The sequence below is a fragment of the Schistocerca nitens genome, chromosome 3, assembly GCF_023898315.1.
Source record: "Schistocerca nitens isolate TAMUIC-IGC-003100 chromosome 3, iqSchNite1.1, whole genome shotgun sequence".
In the NCBI taxonomy this organism is placed as follows: Eukaryota; Metazoa; Arthropoda; class Insecta; order Orthoptera; family Acrididae; genus Schistocerca; species Schistocerca nitens.
The window spans coordinates 261,217,666-261,241,808 of NC_064616.1; the positions used below are offsets into that span (position 1 = coordinate 261,217,666).

Sequence of the window (24,143 nt, forward strand, 5' to 3'; positions counted from 1 at the left end):
AATTAAAGGTGATTTTATTTCACAGAGCTGGTTTCAGATATGCCATCCATCAGTGGCATGCTCATACTGGAAGCCCCCAGTATGAGCAGTGGATCTGAAACCAGTTTGATGAAAGAAGACTGGTGGTTATCATAACTCTTCCATAAATTTAATAATACTCACAACCACCTGTAGTTACACTGCAGCCCTGCAGTCAAGTGACGAGTGACTGTAAATGTGGGAGTTATTGTTACACACTACTTCCCCCCCTCACGGGGCTCATGACTCATTTGTGAGTATATGGGTGGTGAGCGCAGAGTCCCAAGCTTTTGCAGCTCCTTCTTCCTTTCCTTTCCTTTTCTGTACTGCAATCTCTCATCTGTGACTATTTTTCCTTACCTTACTCTCTTACTTATGGTGACAGCCTTTTATATTAACTTGGCTATACCCTAGGTTCTGCCTTCCTTTCCAGGTTTGATCTTCCTTTCCAAATTTTTTGTAGTGTAGTCTGACTGGGGAAGAACACCTTTAATAGTTATATGAACATGTGGTGTCTGTTCTTTCGGACATGCGGACAGGTGGTGCTAGATGGGAATGTGGGTTGGCCAAGAGTCTTGCCGAGGTAGTCCCCACAATTGCAGTAAACACAGTGTCCAGGTGGTGCAGTGCTTAGTGCAGATGCCTAGTAAACAGGAGATGCTGGGTCCAAATCCTGGTCTGGCACACATTTTCATTCATCGCTGCCGATTCCGTATAAAGTCCCAAGGCAGCAGGCATCATTAGTCCCTTTCCTTCCACCCCCCCCCCTCCCGTCCACCTTAAATTTACCTTTAATTGTACCTACACTATGCAGTGTTTAGGTTCATCTGTGCACAATACGTGCATAAGCTCTTATTTGCACTTCAGAGCCAACACAGTAGCCAGCCCGACATAGTCGTTATGTACCTTTTGGTTGAGCACCCAGACAACATGAGGATTGCACTGCTGATGTCTGAGCTGCTAGCTCTCCACGTATGCTAAGGATTAGATGACTGTCTTTTTGGGGCATCAGGACTCCTGGCAATGGTCATCATGCCAGATAACCATTGCTGCAGCTGGATAGTGATATGGGGAGAGTCCTTGATTGGAGTGGGTCGTATCAGGGCAGACGTTTCAAATTAAACCAATACAATGACCATTCTGATGTGGCCGTCTCATTAGACAGGAATATAAATTTCAATGTAAGCAGTTATAATCCTACAACTTTCGCTACCCTGGCCACCCTATGGGAAGGGGCAACTGTTTATCCAATATTAAGTATGCTCTTTAACTGATGCAGGTACTCCTACTATGATAAAAAGCCAGTATGTTTTGTGGAACATATTGAAGGTAAATTGGGAAAAATGCACAGAATATAATTCAACACATCATCTTTCACAGAGAACTTATGCTCCAAACAAACAAGGAGCTCAACGCTAATCTTGAGCAGTGAAGTGTTGATTTTGTTCGAAATGTCTAAAAAGATCCCAAGCTTAATAGAATAGATAAAGGTGCCTTTATCATAGGCTGTGAAGGGAATTTCCTTCTGGGAAAGGTTAAGGTCATGCTGTACTTGTCCTACCATCCACAAGGCCTTCTGATGCTTACGTCTTGGTCATATGTCATCCCACTGTGGAACCAAAATGTGGTAACTGCAGACGATGAAGGCAGTCCTTGTGAACAACCACCTTTGTGTATTACTTGGATGAAACACCACATAAACCACCAGATTGTTCTGTCATTAAGGAAGAAAAGAAAATACAGGGATATAAATCTGTTGGTCAAGTGTTGTATAGTGGAGCATGGAAAAAACGTGAATGCCTACAGCCTGTTGACATGATGACCAATTACATAAAAGTCACAATCATCATTCCCACTACCTCCATTTTTTCAAAACTGGTTCTCCCACTATCCTCTTCTCTTGTGTTTCCCATGGCATTGTCTTCGGGAACCAGTTCCTTCACCCAGCCGAGGAGCAGCTTCCTCCTCCGGCATCTACCAGTGATGGGGCTCCCTTGAAGGACACCTTTCCCTGGAAACCTACTGATCAGAGGCCTGGTACCAGTCAATGACTGAAGAAACCATGGTCTGTGGGTCCCATGGCCACCGGCTCTTCATCCATCCCCACCCACATCAAAGATGGGCTCTTGACAGGATGTCTGCCGCAAAGGAAGAGGAGGAGTTGAAGAATCTGGACAACACTACTCTGTAGGAACCAGATCCCCCTACACCCCAGATTCTGAACAAATGCTCATTGATGTGGTTCCATCTTCATCAGTGATGGGCAGTGATTCTGGGGTGTGACCAGACCACCTGGTCCCTTCACGCCTGTTTTCGACATCTGTAATGTGATCATTCAGTGGAAGTTTACTGGATATTACAGTCACCTGCCAGAACTACAACACCATATTTCCTGCTCTTCTACACCCATAAAGGAAAAAACCTACACTGATGACCATTCCTCAATGCAGTGAGGTTATCATGCATTGTTGGAACTGTGCTGGCCCTATGAGGTCATCTGGAGGGTCTGTACATTGAGTAACACAGATGTGGTAGTGAGTGGATTCCCCTTTGTACTTTATCTTACTCCCTTGGAATATATGCCTCTTCATCCCAGGTGTGGGCCAAGCTCTGTACTCTCCCACCGGCCACCAATGAGCAACAACTGGTTCATGTCATGTCCTTCAGGGTGGTTTTTGTATCAATATGCTGGTTCTTGTTTAACACCTTGCAACCCACTCTGCAACAGCATCAACATCCTCTTTGTATTCTGTCACTTTTCTTCTGCAGAAACTATTGGCTGAAGATGTCTACAGTGTATATGAAACAATGACAAGGAAATAACAGACCACTCTTCAGCAAGTCAGATACAGTTGTTGGGTGCTCAGTGTATTCATTCTCAGTATGTGGTACCTATTCAGTATAAAGCTTGGATCATACAGTGAAGGCCTTCATGACCGAATTTTATAGTTGCTGATGATCTTCCAGCCAGTGTGGCCGTGGCCAAAGAAACTTTTCAGTTCCTGACTTTTCGCCCAGACCTGATCTGTATTTCTTCGGAAGTACTAATTGCAACGTTGCGTCATGCCGACTGATGAGTTGGGTGTTGGAGAGTGATGTAAATACTGTGAAAACTCAGAGGTAAAACTTAACTTTCAATTGTCACCTGTCAATCATAAAAACAGTGATAAAACTTAGCCATGGAACAACACAGTCTCTCTCCCTTTTATCAAAAAAGCATCTGATCTGGACAGCAAGATTTTACAGAAACATGACATCAGGCCAGTTGTTAGACCAACTAAGAAAATGTGTCAGACACTTCAATCTGTAAAGCTCAAACATCCTCCTTTGTCAACAAGTGGAATACATAAGATTCCATATACTTGTAGAAAGGTCTACATTGGAACAACCAAGAGAAGCATGAATACAAGGGTGAAAGAACATAAATCTTTGCCAACTATAGAAAACAGAAATCTCAGCTGTAGCAGAGCATGCTCTTCAGTCAGAACATTGTGGAGTGGAGTTTTCAGAAACCAAAATTTTATCTACAGTGAAAAACTATTATCCTCTGCTATACAGGGAAGCCATTGAAATATACAGGATGATTCAAATGTAACAGAACACACTTTGTGTGTGTAATGTATGCATCAAAATAAAAGTAAAATGTTAAATGAAGTCTGTCTGAAATTGCTTTACTTCCGAGTTATAGTGCACAGTGTCATTCATGGTGGGCATTACATCGTGAGCCACTATGTTACACACACAAAGTATGTACAGCTACTTTTGAATCCCTCTGTATAAACATAATGATCATTTTAACAGAACAGAAGCAACCATGAAACTCAATGATATTAGGTCAGTGGTTCTGTAGAATTGGTATATAAGTTTTTATCCTTGAAAGGTGACAGTGGATAGTTAAGTTTTATGTCTGACAGAGATTATCTCTGCTAATCACGTGTAAACTTGACCACACTCACTACTCGCAATATTTATGTTGCTCTCCGATGTCCAATTCATCAGTCACCAAGACTCAAAGTCACCAAGAGCACCTCTGAAGACATCCAGCACATCTCTGAAAGAAACATCAGGAACCGAAAAGTTTCTACAAAGTCCGGAAGGTACATCAGCAACAATAAAGCTTGGAAATTTAAATAACTGACTTTAAAGCCCTCTACCTGCAGCCCAACCAAATACAAGTTTTCTACATCATGACTTCAAAGGTCGGTCATTCCATATCAAATCACCCAATAAAAAATAAATTTTACACCCACCTCCTTAGATTTTCATGAAATTTGGCTCAAATGGTTCTAATACCATCCTGACAACACCTGCAATTTTTTTTGCTGTATCTCTTATAGTTTTTTTTTTTAATAAATTTTTAAAGTTTTTATGTTTTGCATTTTCCGAACCTTCGGAAATGGTCAATTTAATTTGTATTCAAAACTTTAAAATTGCTTATCTTAAAAACTCTTTTAGATAACATCATGAATTTTTCCAGCAAGTTTATTTATTATACATATTTGAAGATAAAAATGATACTATTAAAATATATTAATATTTTCTATGAAAAAAATATATATGTATTTTTTCTTTTTCTTTTTTTTAACGGATGTTTTGTTTTAGCGTATAAGAATTGCAATATCTGGAGTCTCAGACCTGATAGAATGCTCAAATTTGTTTTAATTTACTCTTAAACATATAGGCTACTTGATAAAATAAAAATAATGATGGCTTTTTAACATGTTTATTAATTATAGTAGATTACATTAGAATTATGTACAAAGATAGTGTACTTACGACACTTATGTATAACCCAACTGATTGCTTGAAACATTGAATTTTTTGAGTAATTTTGTCTTTTTAATAAACATTAATGCTGATTCAAACTGTTTTTCTACTTCATCCAAGAGCTTTCAGTTCTTTTGATACAGTCTTTTTTGAAGTAGGCCTAATACATTCTTCCAGTGCCGCTTGATTGAGGTGCATCTACTACACAGACTATGTGCTCCAAAGGCACTATGCAAGAATCTTCTCTTTCAGGCCAATAAAATGATGCTGCTGGTCCTGAAGGATGTAGAAATAGAATTTCTGCATCTTCTTCATCATTGAATATTGTTTTTACCAGTCCAAAGTACCAGTTACCATCATAATTTGCAGCCACATAGCTATTTATGGATGGTTCAACACGAACCCAATCAGAAGAAGAATGGAAAGAAAAGACTAAGGAGGGTTTTACACTATCTGTAGTCCTTCTAATTTCAAGGTTGTTTGTTGGAAGTGGTTTGAAGTTATGAAAACTTCTTGTTCCAGGAATGGTTTGGGTTGCTGAAAAACGTTTTTCTAGTTTTAACCGTAGCAAATCAGCTTCTTTTTTGTCAATAAAGTGAAAATGAATGTTTTCAATATTTTTTCACAAAACTTGTACACATCGATTGCTGTCATTATATGTTCTTCGTCTGAAAGCTGTAGACTGGCTTTCCTTAAAATTCTTTTAATAGTTCCTCCTAGGCCATCACAAATTGACTTCCCATGACTTGTTGCAAAAAAAGAGTGTTGGGCCTTCAAATTAAAGTCTCTCAAGTGTTCAGTCAAATTTTTAAAACTGTTTCTATTTTTGTACTGCCCAGCACAACCATCTGTAAAGTAGTGAACTGAGTCAATGTCAGTATGATGTAATGACAGCCACTTTGTAATTTCTTTTTGTACAAAGTTAACAAAAGCAGTGTCATGTTCTTGGTCATCACTAATAAAACAGTGGTTGGAAACAAAAACATTGTTTTCCTCATTTCTTAGAAAAACTCCAACTGGGTGTAGAGTACAACCACCTCTATTCCAGTGGCAACTTTGGATCTCATTTTGTATAATAAAGGAATAATTTTCACTGAAATCCATCACAATAATTGCTGTTTTTGGTGGTGGGTCTTCTTTCAATCTTTTAAAGGCTGCTGATTGGGATTTTGCTATAAACGAGTGCGGGGTGAGTTTTTCCAATGACCTAACCAATAAAGAAATGTAGTCTTCAACACTGATAGACTGATCATTTCTGCCCTGGCTGTGTTAACCCACTGACTGATTACACAATTTCTCCTTCTAAATCATAATCTTCACTTAGTTTTTCAGTTAAGTACTCAGTTAGTGCAGTATTCGCAGGACAGCTGTCGCAATGATGTAGCATGCAGTTTTGGTTTTCCGTGTTGCACACAAGCATCTTAATTAGGTGTTTATAAGATTCTTGAAATGTTGGAACACGTGAGGCAATACTAACCTTACGACTTATCTTAGAAGAAAGATTAAGAAAAGGCAAACCTATGTTTCTAGCATTTGTAGACTTAGAGAAAGCTTTTGACAATGTTAACTGGAATACTCTCTTTCAAATTCTGAAGGTGGCAGGGGTAAAATACAGGGAGCGAAAGGCTATTTACAATTTGTACAGACACCAGATGGCAGTTATAAGAGTCGAGGGGCATGAAAGGGAAGCAGTGGTTGGGAAAGGAGTGAGACAGGGTTGTAGCCTCTCCCCGATGTTATTCAATCTGTATATTGAGCAAGCAGTGAAGGAAACAAAAGAAAAATTCGGAGTAGGTATTAAAATCCATGGAGAAGAAGTAAAAACTTTGAGGTTTGCCGATGACATTGTAATTCTGTCAGAGACAGCAAAGGACTTGGAAGAGCAGTTGAACGGAATGGACAGTGTCTTGAAAGAAGGATATAAGATGAACATCAACAAAAGCAAAACGAGGATAATGGAATGTAGTCAAATTAAATCGGGTGATGCTGAGGGAATTAGATTAGGAAATGAGACACTTAAAGTAGTAAAGGAGTTTTGCTATTTAGGGAGTAAAATAACTGATGATGGTCGAAGTAGAGAGGATATAAAATGTAGACTGGCAATGGCAAGGAAATCGTTTCTGAAGAAGAGAAATTTGTTAACATCGGGTATAGATTTAAGTGTCAGGAAGTCGTTTCTGAAAGTATTTGTATGGAGTGTAGCCATGTATGGAAGTGAAACATGGACGATAACTAGTTTGGACAAGAAGAGAATAGAAGCTTTCGAAATGTGGTGCTACAGAAGAATGCTGAAGATAAGGTGGGTAGATCACATAACTAATGAGGAGGTATTGAATAGAATTGGGGAGAAGAGAAGTTTGTGGCACAACTTGACTAGAAGAAGGGATCGGTTGGTAGGACATGTTTTGAGGCATCAAGGGATCACAAATTTAGCATTGGAGGGCAGTGTGGAGGGTAAAAATCGTAGAGGTAGACCAAGAGATGAATACACTAAGCAGATTCAGAAGGATGTAGGCTGCAGTAGGTACTGGGAGATGAAGAAGCTTGCACAGGATAGAGTAGCATGGAGAGCTGCATCAAACCAGTCTCAGGACTGAAGACCACAACAAACAACAAGATTCTTGAATTTTCACAGCATCCAGTAATAGTTTAACAATCTGGTGGATACTGCATACACATACAGTGTGTGTTCCTACAGCACCAGCAAGGATACACCATTTAGGTCCCAAGAAACAAAATTTTGAAAATCCTACTTCTACCTCGGAATTCTCCCATTTGAAAGAATAATAGAGTTCTCTCAAGTTACACAAAATGAGTCTTTTTTTGCATGTACACATTTTTTGAACACTTACTGTGTCTTTTGTTCCAGGTAGCACTCTGGAACTTTCATCCTTTCCATAAAAATCTGTTACAAGTCTTACTGTATTTTCAGAAAGAGTTTTACCTTTTTTTGGACCAGGAGTTTCCAAAATACCCTTTTCAGATTTTAGCTTTCTAGCTTGTCGCACCATGTACTCACTTACATTAAATTCTTTCATCACTTTATTTCGACTCCAAGAATCTGGAGCAAAGGTCAGAATCTGGATTTTTCTAGACCTCCCAACAGATGAAATCTTCTCTTTCATAAGAGAAATCATTACATCAAAATCCTTTGCTTTCTCAACCACACTTGTATCTTCTTCGTCATCATCAGAACTTGGTGCATCATATTTTAATGCTTTTGAAACCGCCTTTTTTGCAGTCTTTTCAATACTGATAACCTTCCTTTTAAAATAAGACCCTTTACTTTGTTCTGACAAGCCATGAAGCTTTATCGGTGTTAAACCTAAATTATCAAGAGCAATGTTTGTTTGTACGAGGGATTCATTTCTGGATTCCAATGATTCTAATTCAACCATGACTTCATCATCTGTTTCACTTTCATTGACTTCAACTCTTAATTTTTCCTCACAAAAGTTACGGCATGTTGAGCAAAGCTTTTGTCCAGGTGTTATGCTAATATTTTTTGTCAGTAATTGTTTAGAAAGATCCAAGCCTACACTTCTCAACGATTTTTTGATGGGCTTTTTGTGTTTTTTTTAGTGGGTCTACACATGTTGTTTGATACTTTTCAAAAACATTTAAAAAGTAGTATCTGTGGTGTGAACATATATTCTTAAATTCACACAGATTAATTCCAGATCGTAAGTGGATCAAATCTTTTTCTTCCTCACTCAATTCAGATCCCGGTTGTAACTTTTTTGAAGGTGTGTAGGTTGTTTGGAAACAGTCAGATTTTTTTAAATAACCCTATGCTACAGGTTTGAATATCTGACATACTGATTTCAATTTTGGTCTGATTACTGTTCTGGTTACTTTTATAGGATATTGGAAAAGAATCTCTGTAAACTAAGTAACAGTACTTACTGAAAGTTCGAATAAACTTAATAAAATACTATCCAAGCACTATTTAACACTGTAATAATTTTTTACTTCAAAACACAGGAGTAACAAAACAAAATCCAAGCGTACATTGTTACTCCAAGAAGACAAAAACTTATTTTCGGTGTCTAAGAAGGTTGTATACCTGGAAGAATCCTGGAGATACTAAAAGGTATCAGATAGATTATATAATGGTAAGACAGAGATTTAGGAACCAGGTTTTAAATTGTAAGACATTTCCAGGGGCAGATGTGGATTCTGACCACAATCTATTGGTTATGAACTGCAGATTGAAACTGAAGAAACTGCAAAAAGGTGGGAATTTAAGGAGATGGGACCTGGATAAACTGAAAGAACCAGAGGTTGTACAGAGTTTCAGGGAGAGCATAAGGGAACAATTGACAGGAATGGGGGAAAGAAATACAGTAGAAGAAGAATGGGTAGCTCTGAGGGATGAAGTAGTGAAGGCAGCAGACGATCAAGTAGGTAAAAAGGCGAGGGCTAATAGAAATCCTTGGGTAACAGAAGAAATATTGAATTTAATTGATGAAAGGAGAAAATATAAAAATGCAGTAAATGAAGCAGGCAAAAAGGAATACAAACGTCTCAAAAATGAGATCGACAGGAAGTGCAAAATGGCTAAGCAGGGATGGCTAGAGGACAAATGTAAGGATATAGAGGCTTGTCTCACTAGGGGTAAGATAGATACTGCCTACAGGAAAATTAAATAGACCTTTGGAGAGAAGAGAACCACTTGTATGAATATCAAGAGCTCAGATGGCAACCCAGTTCTAAGCAAAGAAGGGAAGGCAGAAAGGTGGAAGGAGTATATAGAGGGTTTATACAAGGGTGACGTACTTGAGGACAATATTATGGAAATGGAAGAGGATGTAGACAAAGACGAAATGGGAGATAAGATACTGCGTGAAGAGTTTGACAGAGCACTGAAAGACCTGAGTCGAAACAAGGCCCCGGGAGTAGACAACATTCCATTAGAACTACTGATGGCCTTGGGAGAGCCAGTCATGACAAAACTCGACCATCTGGTGAGCAAGATGTATGAGACAGGCGAAATACCCTCAGACTTCAAGAAGAATATAATAATTCCAATCCCATAGAAAGCAGGTGTTGACAGATGTGAAAATTACCGAACTATCAGTTTAATAAGTCACAGCTGCAAAATACTAATGCGAATTCTTTACAGACGAATGGAAAAATCGGTAGAAGCGGACCTCGGGGAAGATCATTTTGGATTCCGTAGAAATGTTGGAACACGTGAGGCAATACTAACCTTACGACTTATCTTAGAAGAAAGATTAAGAAAAGGCAAACCTATGTTTCTAGCATTTGTAGACTTAGAGAAAGCTTTTGACAATGTTAACTGGAATACTCTCTTTCAAATTCTGAAGGTGGCAGGGGTAAAATACAGGGAGCGAAAGGCTATTTACAATTTGTACAGACACCAGATGGCAGTTATAAGAGTCGAGGGGCATGAAAGGGAAGCAGTGGTTGGGAAAGGAGTGAGACAGGGTTGTAGCCTCTCCCCGATGTTATTCAATCTGTATATTGAGCAAGCAGTGAAGGAAACAAAAGAAAAATTCGGAGTAGGTATTAAAATCCATGGAGAAGAAGTAAAAACTTTGAGGTTTGCCGATGACATTGTAATTCTGTCAGAGACAGCAAAGGACTTGGAAGAGCAGTTGAACGGAATGGACAGTGTCTTGAAAGAAGGATATAAGATGAACATCAACAAAAGCAAAACGAGGATAATGGAATGTAGTCAAATTAAATCGGGTGATGCTGAGGGAATTAGATTAGGAAATGAGACACTTAAAGTAGTAAAGGAGTTTTGCTATTTAGGGAGTAAAATAACTGATGATGGTCGAAGTAGAGAGGATATAAAATGTAGACTGGCAATGGCAAGGAAATCGTTTCTGAAGAAGAGAAATTTGTTAACATCGGGTATAGATTTAAGTGTCAGGAAGTCGTTTCTGAAAGTATTTGTATGGAGTGTAGCCATGTATGGAAGTGAAACATGGACGATAACTAGTTTGGACAAGAAGAGAATAGAAGCTTTCGAAATGTGGTGCTACAGAAGAATGCTGAAGATAAGGTGGGTAGATCACATAACTAATGAGGAGGTATTGAATAGGATTGGGGAGAAGAGAAGTTTGTGGCACAACTTGACTAGAAGAAGGGATCGGTTGGTAGGACATGTTTTGAAGCATCAAGGGATCACAAATTTAGCATTGGAGGGCAGTGTGGAGGGTAAAAATCGTAGAGGTAGACCAAGAGATGAATACACTAAGCAGATTCAGAAGGATGTAGGCTGCAGTAGGTACTGGGAGATGAAGAAGATTGCACAGGATAGAGTAGCATGGAGAGCTGCATCAAACCAGTCTCAGGACTGAAGACCACAACAACAACAACAACAACAACAAGTCACTTGGTACTTCTTTATTTAAAATATAATTAATATTATTTTAAAAATTAGATAACTATTAAACAGGTTAAGAAGCCAACATAATTTTTCTTTTATCTAATAGCCTGTACAATTAAGAGTATTTTAAAACAAATTTGAGCTTTCTATCAGGTATGAGACTCTATATATTGCAGTTTTTGCAAAACTAAACATCCGTTAGCAAAAAAAAAAAAATAATTTGTAAATTTTTATCATTTGGAAGATTTTAATATATCTTTATGATAATTTTTTTTTAACATTTAGATATAATACACAAACTTATTCCAAAATTTCATACTGATATCTTAAGTATTCTTTAATATACAAATTTTTTTAGTTGTGATGACACGTTTAAGTTACGATCTCCGACTGCTGAGACAATGCCAAATCAAAAAATTTTAAAAATTAATAAAAAAACTATAAGAGATAAAGCAAAAAAATTTTACAAGTACTTTCAGGATGATAAAAGAAGTAATTGTACCAAGTTTCATCAAAATCTGACATGGTTATTGTCAAGGCCTGGGTGACTTGACGTGGAATGACCCAGGTGTTATTTTGTCATCCACTAATTTAGATGAAGGCTATGTAGTAAGCAGGTATATGGTTGTGTGGGCAGTAATAAAGAATGTGGAGGTAAGGAGATGTAAAAAATTTAGAGCTTGTTCTCCCTGAATAATGAGAGTATGTCCTCACTGTGGTATGATAAAATAGCATCCAGTTCCCCAAAGAAATAGTTTTATTTATATATTTTGGCCCGTTAGATAGTGTTGAATGTAGGTATAGAATGTGTGAGCAGCTAGTGTAACAAAATTACAACAGTGCTCTTGTTTTATGTAGTCAGATATACTGTGTTTCCTTTATCACTGTTCCATTATTCTGGGGGTTATGCTATTTTCACTTATTTCACTGAAATTTTGGGGAAATGTAGCCTTATATAAGGCTACTTTTCTAATAAATACTGTATAAGAGGATATAACCTCTTAATTGGGTTTTATGGTGGCTACGTGTTTCCTTTAGCATTGTCACCACTCCCACCTTTTACAGCTAACAACTATATCTCCTCCTCCCCCACTCCAGTCAGCACAATTTCACACAGAAAATATCACACACATATTCAGCTCTTTGCAGGTAGGAATGGTTCACTAAACTGGAACTTACATAAAAACAGTCATATTACCCCATCTGCACTTCATATAGAAATGCTTAAAAAATATGCCTTTTAACAGTACACCAACATTTTTTGAAAATTTCAGCATCAGGAAAGATCAGCATGAATGAGCTCTCAGAGCCTCAGCATTCATTTGCTGAGTACGTGCTTGGTGACCCCGGGGTTCTGGAACCTCCCAGTCCGCTGTCACCATAATCTCTGGGCATGCTTCAGTGACCACCGTGCAGTGCTGCGATGCAACGTTGTGTGTCTCAGGGAATGGGGTTCTTGGCTTGACTGCCCAGATTGGGAGGATGAATAAACCTCTATAAGAAAACCCTCAGTCTCAAGGTGTGCTGCACACTGAGGAGATGCATGGCTGTTGAGGTGGAACAGTCATTAGCGGTCAACCTCTGGGGAGCCTGCCACACCTCAGTTGTATTAGGCTTACTCAGGCACACAGGGCTCTGTCTGAGTGGACGCATATTTTCCTGACTGCTCATGGGACCAAGATGAAACCCATGCAATCTTCTTCTTCTTGTCCCGCCTGGGAGTACCCACACTGAATCCTCAAACCGAATGAGGGAGTCTAGCCCTCCTGGTAATCGGAATCAGTTGAATTATAGTGACAGGGCTCAAGGAGTCATAAATCAAAATGTGTTTTTTGTGATTAAGAGGAAAGACGGGATGTTTGAAACAGTGTCACCCTTCTATATCCATGAAGGCTTGAAAGAATTTGCTGGAAGCCTGAAGTCTGTAAAGCGGCTGAGGAACGGTTCCCTCCTGGTCAAGACTAACAGGGCAAAGCAGGTGGAACTCCTTAGGAAGTCTGAAAAATTGGGTGTGTATGACGTAATTGTTGAACTGCGGAACTCCAGCAAGGGTGTGGTCATATGTTGTGATATTATGGACACCGACATAGCCGAACATCCAGCATCTTTAAATAAGAGGGTCTTGCAGACCCATACACCATGCACCCCTAATCTAGCCAAGATCGCACAAATGCCCTGTAAAACTGCAGCAGACAAGTCCTGTCTGCTCCCCATGTATTATGACTAAGACATTTTAAAATACATACAGCCTTAAGAGACCATTTCTTCAGGTCCTTAAGATGTGGCAACAATGTACATTTACAGTCAAATACAAGGCCCAGAAACCTTGCTGTGCCGATATCGAAAATACTGTGGTGAGAGAAAGGACCAAATAAAAATGGGAAGACCGCCACAAAAACCCCATTCTTGATGCTGCTCAAGGATAAGACACCTTCATGTAATATCATAGGCCTTGTCGATGTCAAAAAATATACCTGGAAGGTGATGCTGGTGTAGGAAATCCTGTTGTATAGCCACCTCCATAAGGGCCAGGTTATCAAAGGTGGAGTGGTACCTCCTGAACCTACACTGAAAGCGACTAAGGACTTGCCTGTATTCTAAGATTCAGACAGGGTGGAGGTTGACCATCCACTTCTCCATCTTTCCCATGCAGCTAGTGAGGGCAACACTGTGGTAGCTACTTGGGCATGTATGGTCTTTCCCAGGCTTTAAAAGACAAATTAAAATTGTCTCAAGAAAGTGACCCGACACCCAAATGGCATTCAAAGGTATGAGGAGTATATCTTTGTTTCGCCTTGTGAGGTGCCAGAGCATACTGTAATGGATTCTGTTGTGACCAGGGGATGTGTTATGAGCCGTAGACAATGCAGAATCCAGCTCCCACATGGAAAATGGGCAGTTGTAATCTTCATCGGAAGTGGACCAAAAGTCCAAACTACACCTCCCAGCAACTGCTCTAAGGTGCTGGAAACCTGGATCCTGACTTACTGTTGCAGTAAGTGTGGCAAAATAGGCTGCCATAGTCTGGGCACTGTCTCGCGGACTGGTTTGGAGAATGCTGTTCCCCATTACAGCAGTCATGGGACACCTTCCTCCTCTCCCAGAAATTCTCCTTATGGTCTCCCATGCAATGGAACTCTTGGTGGAACAATTAATGATGTTCAGGAACTATTGCCACAACCTCTTCTTGCTCTTTTGAATAATCTGGTGACACTTGCCCTTGCCACCCGAAAGGCTGCAAGATTCTCTGCAGCTGGCCGACACTGGAACCTACACAGAGCTGCACACCTAGTCCTGACTGCAGAGCAGCATTCATCACTTCACAGAGGAACAGGTTGCCTCTTCTGTTGTCCCGTGGACTATGGAATGGATGCTGCAGCAGCACAGTGGATCATTTTGGTAATGTGATCCACTTGTGCCTCAACATTGGCCCAATGTTCAAACTGGGCCAACTGGCTATAAAGTGTCCAGTCTGCTCTACCGAGCACCCAGCGTGGCAATTTCCTTTCGGGTTCCAGTCCATCTGGCAGGTAAATCCAGATCAGGAAGTGATCACTTCCGTGCAAGTCATAGACCACTTCCCGTTGAGCAGTGTGAGCAAGAGCTGGAGAACAAAGTGAGAGATCAGTGACAGAGAATGACCCAGCTGCTGTGCAGAAATGCATGCTCTGTCCTGTATTTAGCAAGTATGCACATGCTGACAAGAGAAGCCTCTCAATTTCTCTACCCCTGGGGCAAGTAGTTGCAGAACCCCAAAGTACACTGTGTGCATTAAAATCACCACAGAGGATGAAGGGGCATGGGAACTGTATAATAAGGTCGGTTAGGTCCTCTTCATCATGTGGGAGCGAGTAAAGGGAACAGATTGTTAATGGATGATGCACATACACTGTTCTGGTAACTGCTTGTAAGTGAGAGAGGTGAGAAGTGGTAGTCGGTACTGACAAAAATACCTATGCTTCCTCCAGCTCTCTCTCCACTCAGGTCATCCTTTTTGAGGCGTACATAGCCTTGTGGCTCAGGGGTGTATGAGTGATGGAACTTAGTCTGCTGGAGGCACAAATACAGTGGTCTATCCTGAGCTGAGAGATGGAATTTCTCCACATGCCTCCTGAACCCCTGCAAGTTCCGCTGTAGTGTGGGAGCCATTTCATCGATGTGGTTTTAATTTACCCCTATATTTGCGCTGTGGAGGTGAAGCACTCTTAGAGCAAGGGGGAGTAGAGGGACTGCCCAGATCCGAGGCATCTGATTCCATTATGACCTCCTCATCAGTCAGACAAGAAAGAATGATTGCTGATGGCACTCAGGACAGCTTTTGACCCAACGTCATGAACCTTTCCCTGTACCCCCTCCCATCGAGGATGAGGGGCACTGAGAGGCGCTCCGCTTGTCGGGTGCCTTCTTGACACTCACTAAGGAACTGTTGCTGGTCTTTTCTGTGCCAGCTGTTTGGATTCCTTTATCCTTACTCACATTGCCTTGGCATGTACACATGCAAGTACAGGTGCTGGTGATGGATGGTCATTCACTGGACATAGTCCGCATCAAAGCGTCAACCTAAGGAACAGGTTTCTGCACCACAGAAATGCACGAAGTGGTAAAGACGGGAGCTTTTGTTGCCTTATATTGCTTTTTGGCTTCTGCATAGGGAATCCGCTTGGTGACTTCCAGTTCCCGAATTTTTTGTTGCTCTGCAAAAACAGGGCAGTCTTGGCTCCAGACTGGGCGGGTCGCAGAGCAGTTAATGTAGACTGCTGGAGATAAACAGTCAATCCTAGCTTCATGGGCTACCTTTACACATTTCCCACAGGTCGCTTCACCCACGCAACTCAGCATTGTGTGACCAAAATGCTGGCATTTGTAGCACCGCATAGGTTTAGGTACAAGTCGGAGGAAACCTGCAATGATGGGCCATGCAGGGCTATGCCATGAAGGGATTCGGTTGGCCACTGGGGCTTTCAGAACAATTCCCATACCAAGCCTCTTTGCAGATGCTGGTGAACCACCACTTTACGTCAAGTGACAGCTATTTACGGTGCACCAGGCATATAAAACACTGTCCACACCATACACACCTGTGTACCACATTGTTGCTTGGCCTCCAATGGAAAGGCTTTTTCGTAACCGGCAACAGGCAATGAGGCCCTATGGGGTTCATGCACAGGGTTTCCATCTAGAGATGGATGTGGTCGGTCTTCATGATCTACATCGAGGTTGGAGCAGATTTCCTCCTTGGCTCCTCCAGAGGGCCAGACTTATTTTAGACTTGACCAATTTTAAGAAAGATCATATGTCAGATTTTACATTTCAGTCTCTGTTTATTAACATTTTAAATATGCATCACAGTTTCACAGTAGTGTGCACTGATGGCTCCAAACAAAGGAATTCCCTTGTCTGCTCTGTAGTGTTCCCTGACCATGTCACAAGGATTCTCCTTCCCGTTGAGTATACCGTTTTCTCAGCGGAGCTCCATGTGATCCTGAAGGCACTGGAGCAGATGCATCATATTCAGGGCAAATGGTTTCTCATCTACTCCATTTCCCTCAGTGCCTTAAACTCTTTATAGAATCTGTACACAGCTAAGGAGTTGGCCCAACTGATATATGACCAACCAATCTTGCTCCAGCAGCAATTAAAGCAGGTGTCATTCTTCTGGGTACCAGGGCCTGTAGGGATACAGGAAAATGCACAGCTTGATTGGGCTGCCAAGGAGGCCTGCGGAGAACAAGATGTGGCAAATTATCCTATTCCCTTGCAGGCTGGCAGTTCTGCATTACATAGGAAGTTTGTGCAGGTGTGGGGTGAGGAATGGCTGGCAGTGATGGACAGTAAGCTGCAGTAGGTGAAGTCAACTATCCAGCTGTGGTGCCTCCTACCAGTTGTTCAGGTGGGATGAAGTGACCCTTACACGTCTTCGCATCGGGCACTGCCCTCTTACACATGACTTTTTACTACGACAAGAGGATTCCCTGTTTTGTGATGCTTGTGGCATACACATCACTGTATGCCATGTTTTAACAGAGTGCACTTCATACCATGATGCAAGGGCAGATGATGAGATTAGTGTGACTAAAGTTTTAAAATTTTGTGATGTGTCTGGACTCTGGACTAAGCTTTTAGGCTGGAAGTTTTACTGTGTTGTGGAGTGGCTGGCTCTTCTTCTTGTTGTTCTTCTTCTTCTCCTTTTGTGGTCAGCCAGCCACATCCATCTGACCTGATTGTTTTAACTCCTTGTGTCCCTTTCTTGTGTTTCATTGATGTTTTAAAATTGGCATGATACTTCGTTTCATGCTTTTGTTTGGGTACACACATTGTTTTAGACATTGTGTTCCTTTCAGTTTCTTTGCTGTTTTATATTCCTGTTTTGAGTCATTTTCTGACGCTTGTCTCAAACTCTTTTCGCATGGGTGCTGAAGACCTTGCTGCCATGCACCTATCCCAACATATCCACCACCACCACGAATGAAGCCAAACTCGGTGGGTTTGTAGAGCAATGTACGAGTTTCCCTGAAAGAGACCGCACACATGACCTCAGTACAGTAGGGCCTTCTTTTGTATGACCTAAGTGGTCAATTTAATGCCTACAGAAACTATTGAGGATATTGAAATGAAATGGATGTTTCATACTACCGTAACATTTTGGCTGATACTGTGTATGCTTCTAGGACTTGCATACAAATGTCATGAAAAGAGATTCCTCAGACACATTCCTACCCTCTTTGATCTCGTCATGACATTTAGAGGGTGCATTGACAGAATGTGTGACCTTTACAATATTTAATTCTCAAAATCAGATGGAACATCATTTTGTAATTTTAATTGTTTGTATGTAGCCATTTACCTGATCATTTGTATGCAATTAGTTTCAGTCACGTGTATATTTATTGGTGCATTTTTCACAATTGTTAATATATGCTGATGTAACATAGACAGGGCAGTTTCCTCTTGAAATTCTCTGCTACATCAACTCTGTATTGTGCTCTGAGTCTTCTTACTCCTTGTATCTGTCTTCATAATTTATGGTATGTTTTCCAAAGTTAAAAGCTATGGTATTGCTTAACCCCCCCCCCTCTCTCTCTCTCTCTCCCTCTCTCTCTCTCTCTCTCTCTCTCTCTCTCTCTCTCGCATTGAATTGTACATCTCTGTCTGCACAGTAACTATTTTTTTTTAAATGTTATCTTTATCTTCTGTTCCAGTGTTCCCGAATCTTCTTCACCTACTGAAGAATGTCATGTTGAATTTCCTGAAAATATTGTTGGGTAAGCTACTTTTTCAGAACATACACAATTTTTCAACATGGAGCTAACATTTATGGACATATTGCCACACTGGGTCTCCCAGACCTGTATGGTCAAAATTAAATAAATAATGAACTCTCAATCCCCTTACTTAAAAAAAAAAAACCACACACACACACACACACACACACACACACACACACACAAATAATAAGAAATATAAAGTAATGGTAATTCCGCTGAGACTGGACCTTTCTGCCCCACATGATTCTCAACTTATATTTCCCAACCAGTATTGATTTCACAGTTCGCTCTTCCAACCCTATTACCACAATTCAATGGTGATTGCACAACAATTCTGGTTGCAGTAATCAGTTTACAGTGTTGTTCTTGCTCCCATATCACCATTCACTAGACAAACCATGACTCTTGGCACATCATAGGATGCCACTTTTGCAGCCTCTCCTTCTAGAATAATTCGTAATGTCCTCAGAGGTGTCCATAGTGCCATCACGCACACCTCTGAAACAGTGCCGCCCTCTCCTCCCCTTTCTGCTGGTCCTCATCAAAAGTAGCTGGTCCCATTATGGTCTGAAGAAATTGTGGCAGGAATCTGAGATCATTGAAGAGATCGCCAGTGTTATAAATGGTTGCTCCCATCAGTGGCCAACCTCATAACCTTTAAGTGGGTGTGTGCAAGGGCTTGTTTTTTAATCAAGCAAAGGAAGAGAGAATGCTGGAAATGCTATATCTCAGCTTTTGGAATGCATGCATCGCCCTCCGAGGTGTGGGCCAAGCTGTTTCTACTTTTAACATCACTTGCTCGTGATTTTCTGCGGTATCTGGTTTTGGGATTAAATTCTACTTGCAGTGGCTTGACAGTAACATCATCCCATTGTTTGAGCAAGGTAAAAATTCAGCTTTCATTTGCATGTATAGACCAATCAGTCTCATCAACAGGTTATGCAGATTGCTGAAGAGGATGGTGGCATAGCAATTGTGCTGGATCCTTGAATCCCAAGACCTTTTGCCCATTTATCAGTGTGGCTTTCTGGTCCACAAATTATTACCTGGTCCAGTTGGGAATGGCAGCTCAGCAGTTTTTTTAGAAAGCATTAACACTTTATCACTGTCTTTTATATTTGGACAGAGCCTATGATACAAGGGGGGTAGTCATTAAGTTTTGATTATCACCTCAAAAATAATAAAGCTGTGACCATAGAACTTGATAACTGTGTTAATCCTTCTTTACACATTTATCCTTCAATACTCAACATTTTTTTCAACCACAAATGACTCGGCAGAGACCTTATTTGCTGAAGTCTCTGTTTTGCTGTTCAGAAAGTGGCCCACTTGAAAATAACATTTTACTCTGGAAGTGCCTGCTACAGATGGTTTCTTCATCTGAGGAAAGAGGAAGAAATCAATGGGTGCCATGTCAGGAACAGAGAGGGGTGAGGTAAAATTTGATAGCTCAAAGAAACAGCATATGTCCTGTGCAGAATGAGCTAGGATGTCGTCATGGAGCAAAACACTCCCTTGGACAGAATCCGTTGATGCTTCATCTTGATAGCCTCCTGTAGCCTCATATGGAGATTCTGGTAGTATGCTCGTGTGATGATATGCTCCCTTACAAACATAACCTGGTAGCACAACAGAATCGCAGTCCCAAAACACAAAGATGGTTTGCCACTTCATTCATCATCATTCAGACACAGAAAGTGTCTGTGCCAGATAAACATTGTGTCATATGATGGTGCTTTGTTGCTTCACACTTTCCCCAGCTCAAGATGGACTGACACAGTATTCCACTTCAGCAGCAGAAAACTAGGTACTGCATGATACTCCACTTTATCGATGGGCTATGCTCTTTGGTTTTGGCTCAGCTAGTGGCCTGCTACAGTACTGCAGCAAGGGTATTTCACTGTGCACTAGGACTGCAGACGTGTACTTGCAAGCAAACAAAAAATTAATAATGTAACTTTTTCACTACCCCTTCTATTATTTGGCACAAGACAACTTTGCCATACTCCATGATTGGGGTTTCCGAGATGCTCTGGTTCTGGTGTAACCAGAAGTGCCAGAACGAAGATGCAGAATGCAAAACCAGAGAAGGCGATGACCAGTAGCCTGCTGGCGAGGACCGAACCACGACAGGAGTGCCCCCTGCAAGAAGTGAATATAAGCGCCACTCCTGCCAGCCTTGGCCGCTCAAATTGACTCTGTGTACGGATATCAGTGGACGGTTGTAGATAGACTGGCACTCGCACAACAGATTGTAGTTTTATTTTATTTATTCGTTCGGCATATACAAGGCGAATATTACAGTGTCATTACAATCCACCAGGAAATTACAACACTACACAATGCTACTTATAGTTTTGAGCCAATCTATGGCTAGGTCAGGCGAGTAATGTATGTCCTTCAGTTCACCACTATATCCTACCACTTCACTCACCAGTAGGTGGTCCATTGTCTGTATTTCGCCACATTCACACACGGGACTCTCCGCGAGTCCCCACTTCTTCATTAGATGTTTGCATCTTCCCACGCTTGTTCTAAGGCGATTTAAGGCAACCCAGAGCTTCTGAGGGAGATCAAAACCATTTATCTTCTTGCTGGGGTCATCGATAAGCTTTCGGTTCTTGTGTGTCCCTTTGCGCCATGATTCCCCCCCCCCCCCCCCCCCCCCCTCCCACGCTAGCTTTGGGTCGAAGTCCTGTAATTCCCTGCCAATCTTCCAAAAGGGGGACCTAGATTTTAGCCTGTCGATGGGTGATAAGTCTTGGTGTATAGGGAGTTCTGGATTGTGTACGATCTTCCTATATATTCTTGAGGTCGCTATGGAGCGCTTTATATCAGGGGGTTCTATGTTGGCAAGGACTGGGAGCCAGTCGCATGGGGTAGCCCTAAGTGTGCCTGAGATAATTCTCATCGTCTCTTTCAATTGGGTGTCTACTTTATTTACATACGCACTTTTCGCCCAGACTGGTGAACAATATTCAGCCACGCTGTACACGAGGGCTAATGCTGACGTCCTTAGTGTATTAGCTCCACACCCCCATGATGTTCCGGCCAGTTTAGACATAATGGCATTTCGAGATTTTAATTTCTGCTTGGTGTCTTCCAGATGGGAGCTAAACGTTAGTGTATGGTCTAATTTTACTCCCAGATATTTGGGCTTATCTTCATGTCTGATATGCCGGTCATTCAGGGAAAGCTGTAGTTTCCTGCTTGAAGCTCTGTTATTGAGGTGCATTATGGTACTGGTCGTTTTATTGGGGTTGGGATGCAAATGCCACTTAAGGTAGTAGATGTTCAGCGCTTCGAGGTCCGCATTCAATGTTTTTTCAGGATCTTCGAAATTTTTGCTTTGGTATGCGATGGCCAGATCATCCGCATACGCAAATTTACGCAACCTGGTGCTCGGCATATCAGATATGTATAAATTAAAAAGGGTCGGCGCCAGGGCTGACCCCTGCGGCAGGCCATTTTTTATGACCATGCTTTTGCTGCTCTTTCCATGGAGATAGACCTTGATCTTCCTGCCTGTCAGCATATTTTTTAGTAATGTGTACGTCTGATTGCATTTGATAATTCGAGTAAGCTTGAGCAGTAGTCCTTCGGTCCAGACAGTGTCATAGGCTGATGTAAGATCTATTAATACCAGGCCCGTTTTCAGCTTGTTCTGATAGCCTTTCTCTATATATGTTGTAAGGGACAAAACTTGTTCACAGCAGTTCCTTCCCACACGGAACCCTGCTTGATAGTCCGGGAGGTTCGCCTCAATGTATGGTGCTAGTCTGGCCAGTAATATTCTCTCAAATAGTTTGTAAGAGGTACAAAGCAGTGAGATCGGTCTATAGTTCTTTGGATTATCTCCATCCTTCCCTGGTTTCAGTACCGCTATTACCTTAGCTTCTTTCCATAACTTCGGGAGTGCACCTGATTTAATGCATTCCGTGAAGAGCTTGACCATCCATTTCCTCCCAATGGGTCCCAGCTCCCTCAGAAATTCTGGGAGGATTTCGTCGGGTCCAGCTGCTTTCCCTGTTTTCATAAGTGTTAGGGCCTGGGTAATCTCCTCGACGTCTACTGCTTTGACAATATCTAGATTAGTTGGATTATTGGCTAATTCCTTGGTTGGGTTCCTGGAGATCCTTTTCTTCCCCTCAGTCTTCAGGCGTATTTTGGAGGTCTGTTTCATGGCAGTCGCTATTTCGGATGGCCCACACCCGCGGCCGATCTTCGTGGTGTTGTGGCACCACTCAGTTTCCGTAGTAGACCCCAGCTCTTCCTGCTAGAATGGGTAAAGTCCAGATTCTCCATTGCCATCTTCCACCTGTTCCTACGTTCCTCGTTCATAGTGTTGATCAGTCGTTCTGCAGTCTCGTTCTCCCCACTCCTCTCATACTGCTCTAACAATGACTCGCACTCCTCTGACCAGCAAGGAATGTATTCCCTCCGGGCCCCTCGGGGGATAGCCTTTAGGGCCCCTCAGGTGTCATCTTTGTGCCCCATATTTTTGAATTGAAGGACGCTCTGTCCTTGGGATCAAACAGGAGTTGTAGGTCCCGGTTGTCAGCCCAGTCACTTAGTCCAGTGCCTTCCGGAGTGGATCTCTGATATCCCCATCTGGTGTGCTGGGAATTAAAGTCGCCGTCATAGATTGCGGGATGATTAGCCTGCGGTAAGATTCCTATAGGCCATTGCTGCGAAGGTGGTTTGTAGACATTGTAGATTGTCATCTCTCCCAGTTTAATGCCTATTGCGTGTGGAACCGATTCCACATTGTTCTCGAGGTTTCCTAGAAGCTCATTTTTCACCAGGGTCGCCGTACCATGTTTGTCATGTCCTGAGTATCCCACATTGGTGAAGCCTGGTATGCATAATCATTCGATGTTTTCATCCGTCAGGTGTGTCTCCTGCATGAGTACGACACTTACTCTTTCTCTTGTTACAATTTTTTCAAGGATTTCTCCTTTCGTCCTTGTGTAGCCTTCTATATTGAAGTGGCACACACTCACCATCTTCGTGGAGTAATTCCGCTTCTGAGTCGTTTGCCTTCTTGTGGGCCAGGAGGCATTAGAGCGTCCGGTCGCCGGAATTGTGTAGACTTTTTGCCATTGCATTTTACTGCAGCGTTGCCCGGGGAGCACCATCTTGGAGGTTGTCTACACGTCGCTACACGTCACTACAGATTGTACTGATCCATGTCAAGTGCTTACTTTGACCTTTTTTTTTTTTTTTTATAGCAAAGACTATTACTGTTTGCATGTTACTTGCGACAATGATGTAACTCCAAAGTTAAGTATTGTCAATTTGCTTTATAGCAATAAAACTACTAATGTTATTTGCTTGAATTGTTGTACAGCATTCCGGGAAGCCGCATCTTTAGGCACACTATACGAGACGAGTGGACGAGACCCAACAGCTTTACTGATTTTTATTTGCAGCATTTTGTCACCTCTATGTTGCTGGTTAGTCTGTTCATTCCTCAGCTCCCTCCAAGTCCAAGAGAATTGTATCACTCAGGGCTCAGTGTTGAATGCTACACTTTTCCTTATAGCCACCAACAAATTTGTTTGCGCCAGGGGTCTGGTAGCTACTCCCACTGTTTATGTAGATGATTTTTGGATTTTGCACAGCTCCCCACTCTGTGGCCTTAGATTATAGTCAACTCCAAGGAACTGTGAGGATCGCCTCTTCTTAAACCTGCTATCATTGCTTCCAATTTTTACCCGACCCAGAACTCT

General features: G+C 41.6%; 1 protein-coding gene across 3 annotated transcripts in view; it reads left to right on the plus strand.

Annotated features, from left to right (window-relative positions):
• Positions 1 to 24,143, plus strand: part of LOC126248230 (Fanconi anemia group M protein) — a 238,925-nt gene that overhangs the window by 19,843 nt on the left and 194,939 nt on the right. For 2 of the 3 annotated variants that reach the window (XM_049949058.1, XM_049949056.1), the window contains one exon: positions 18,346 to 18,408. The exons of the other annotated variant lie outside the window; for it this stretch is intronic. In XM_049949058.1, coding sequence (XP_049805015.1) covers positions 18,346 to 18,408 — 63 coding nt within the window. The remainder of the gene's footprint in view (positions 1 to 18,345; positions 18,409 to 24,143) is intronic. 3 annotated transcript variants of the gene reach the window in all.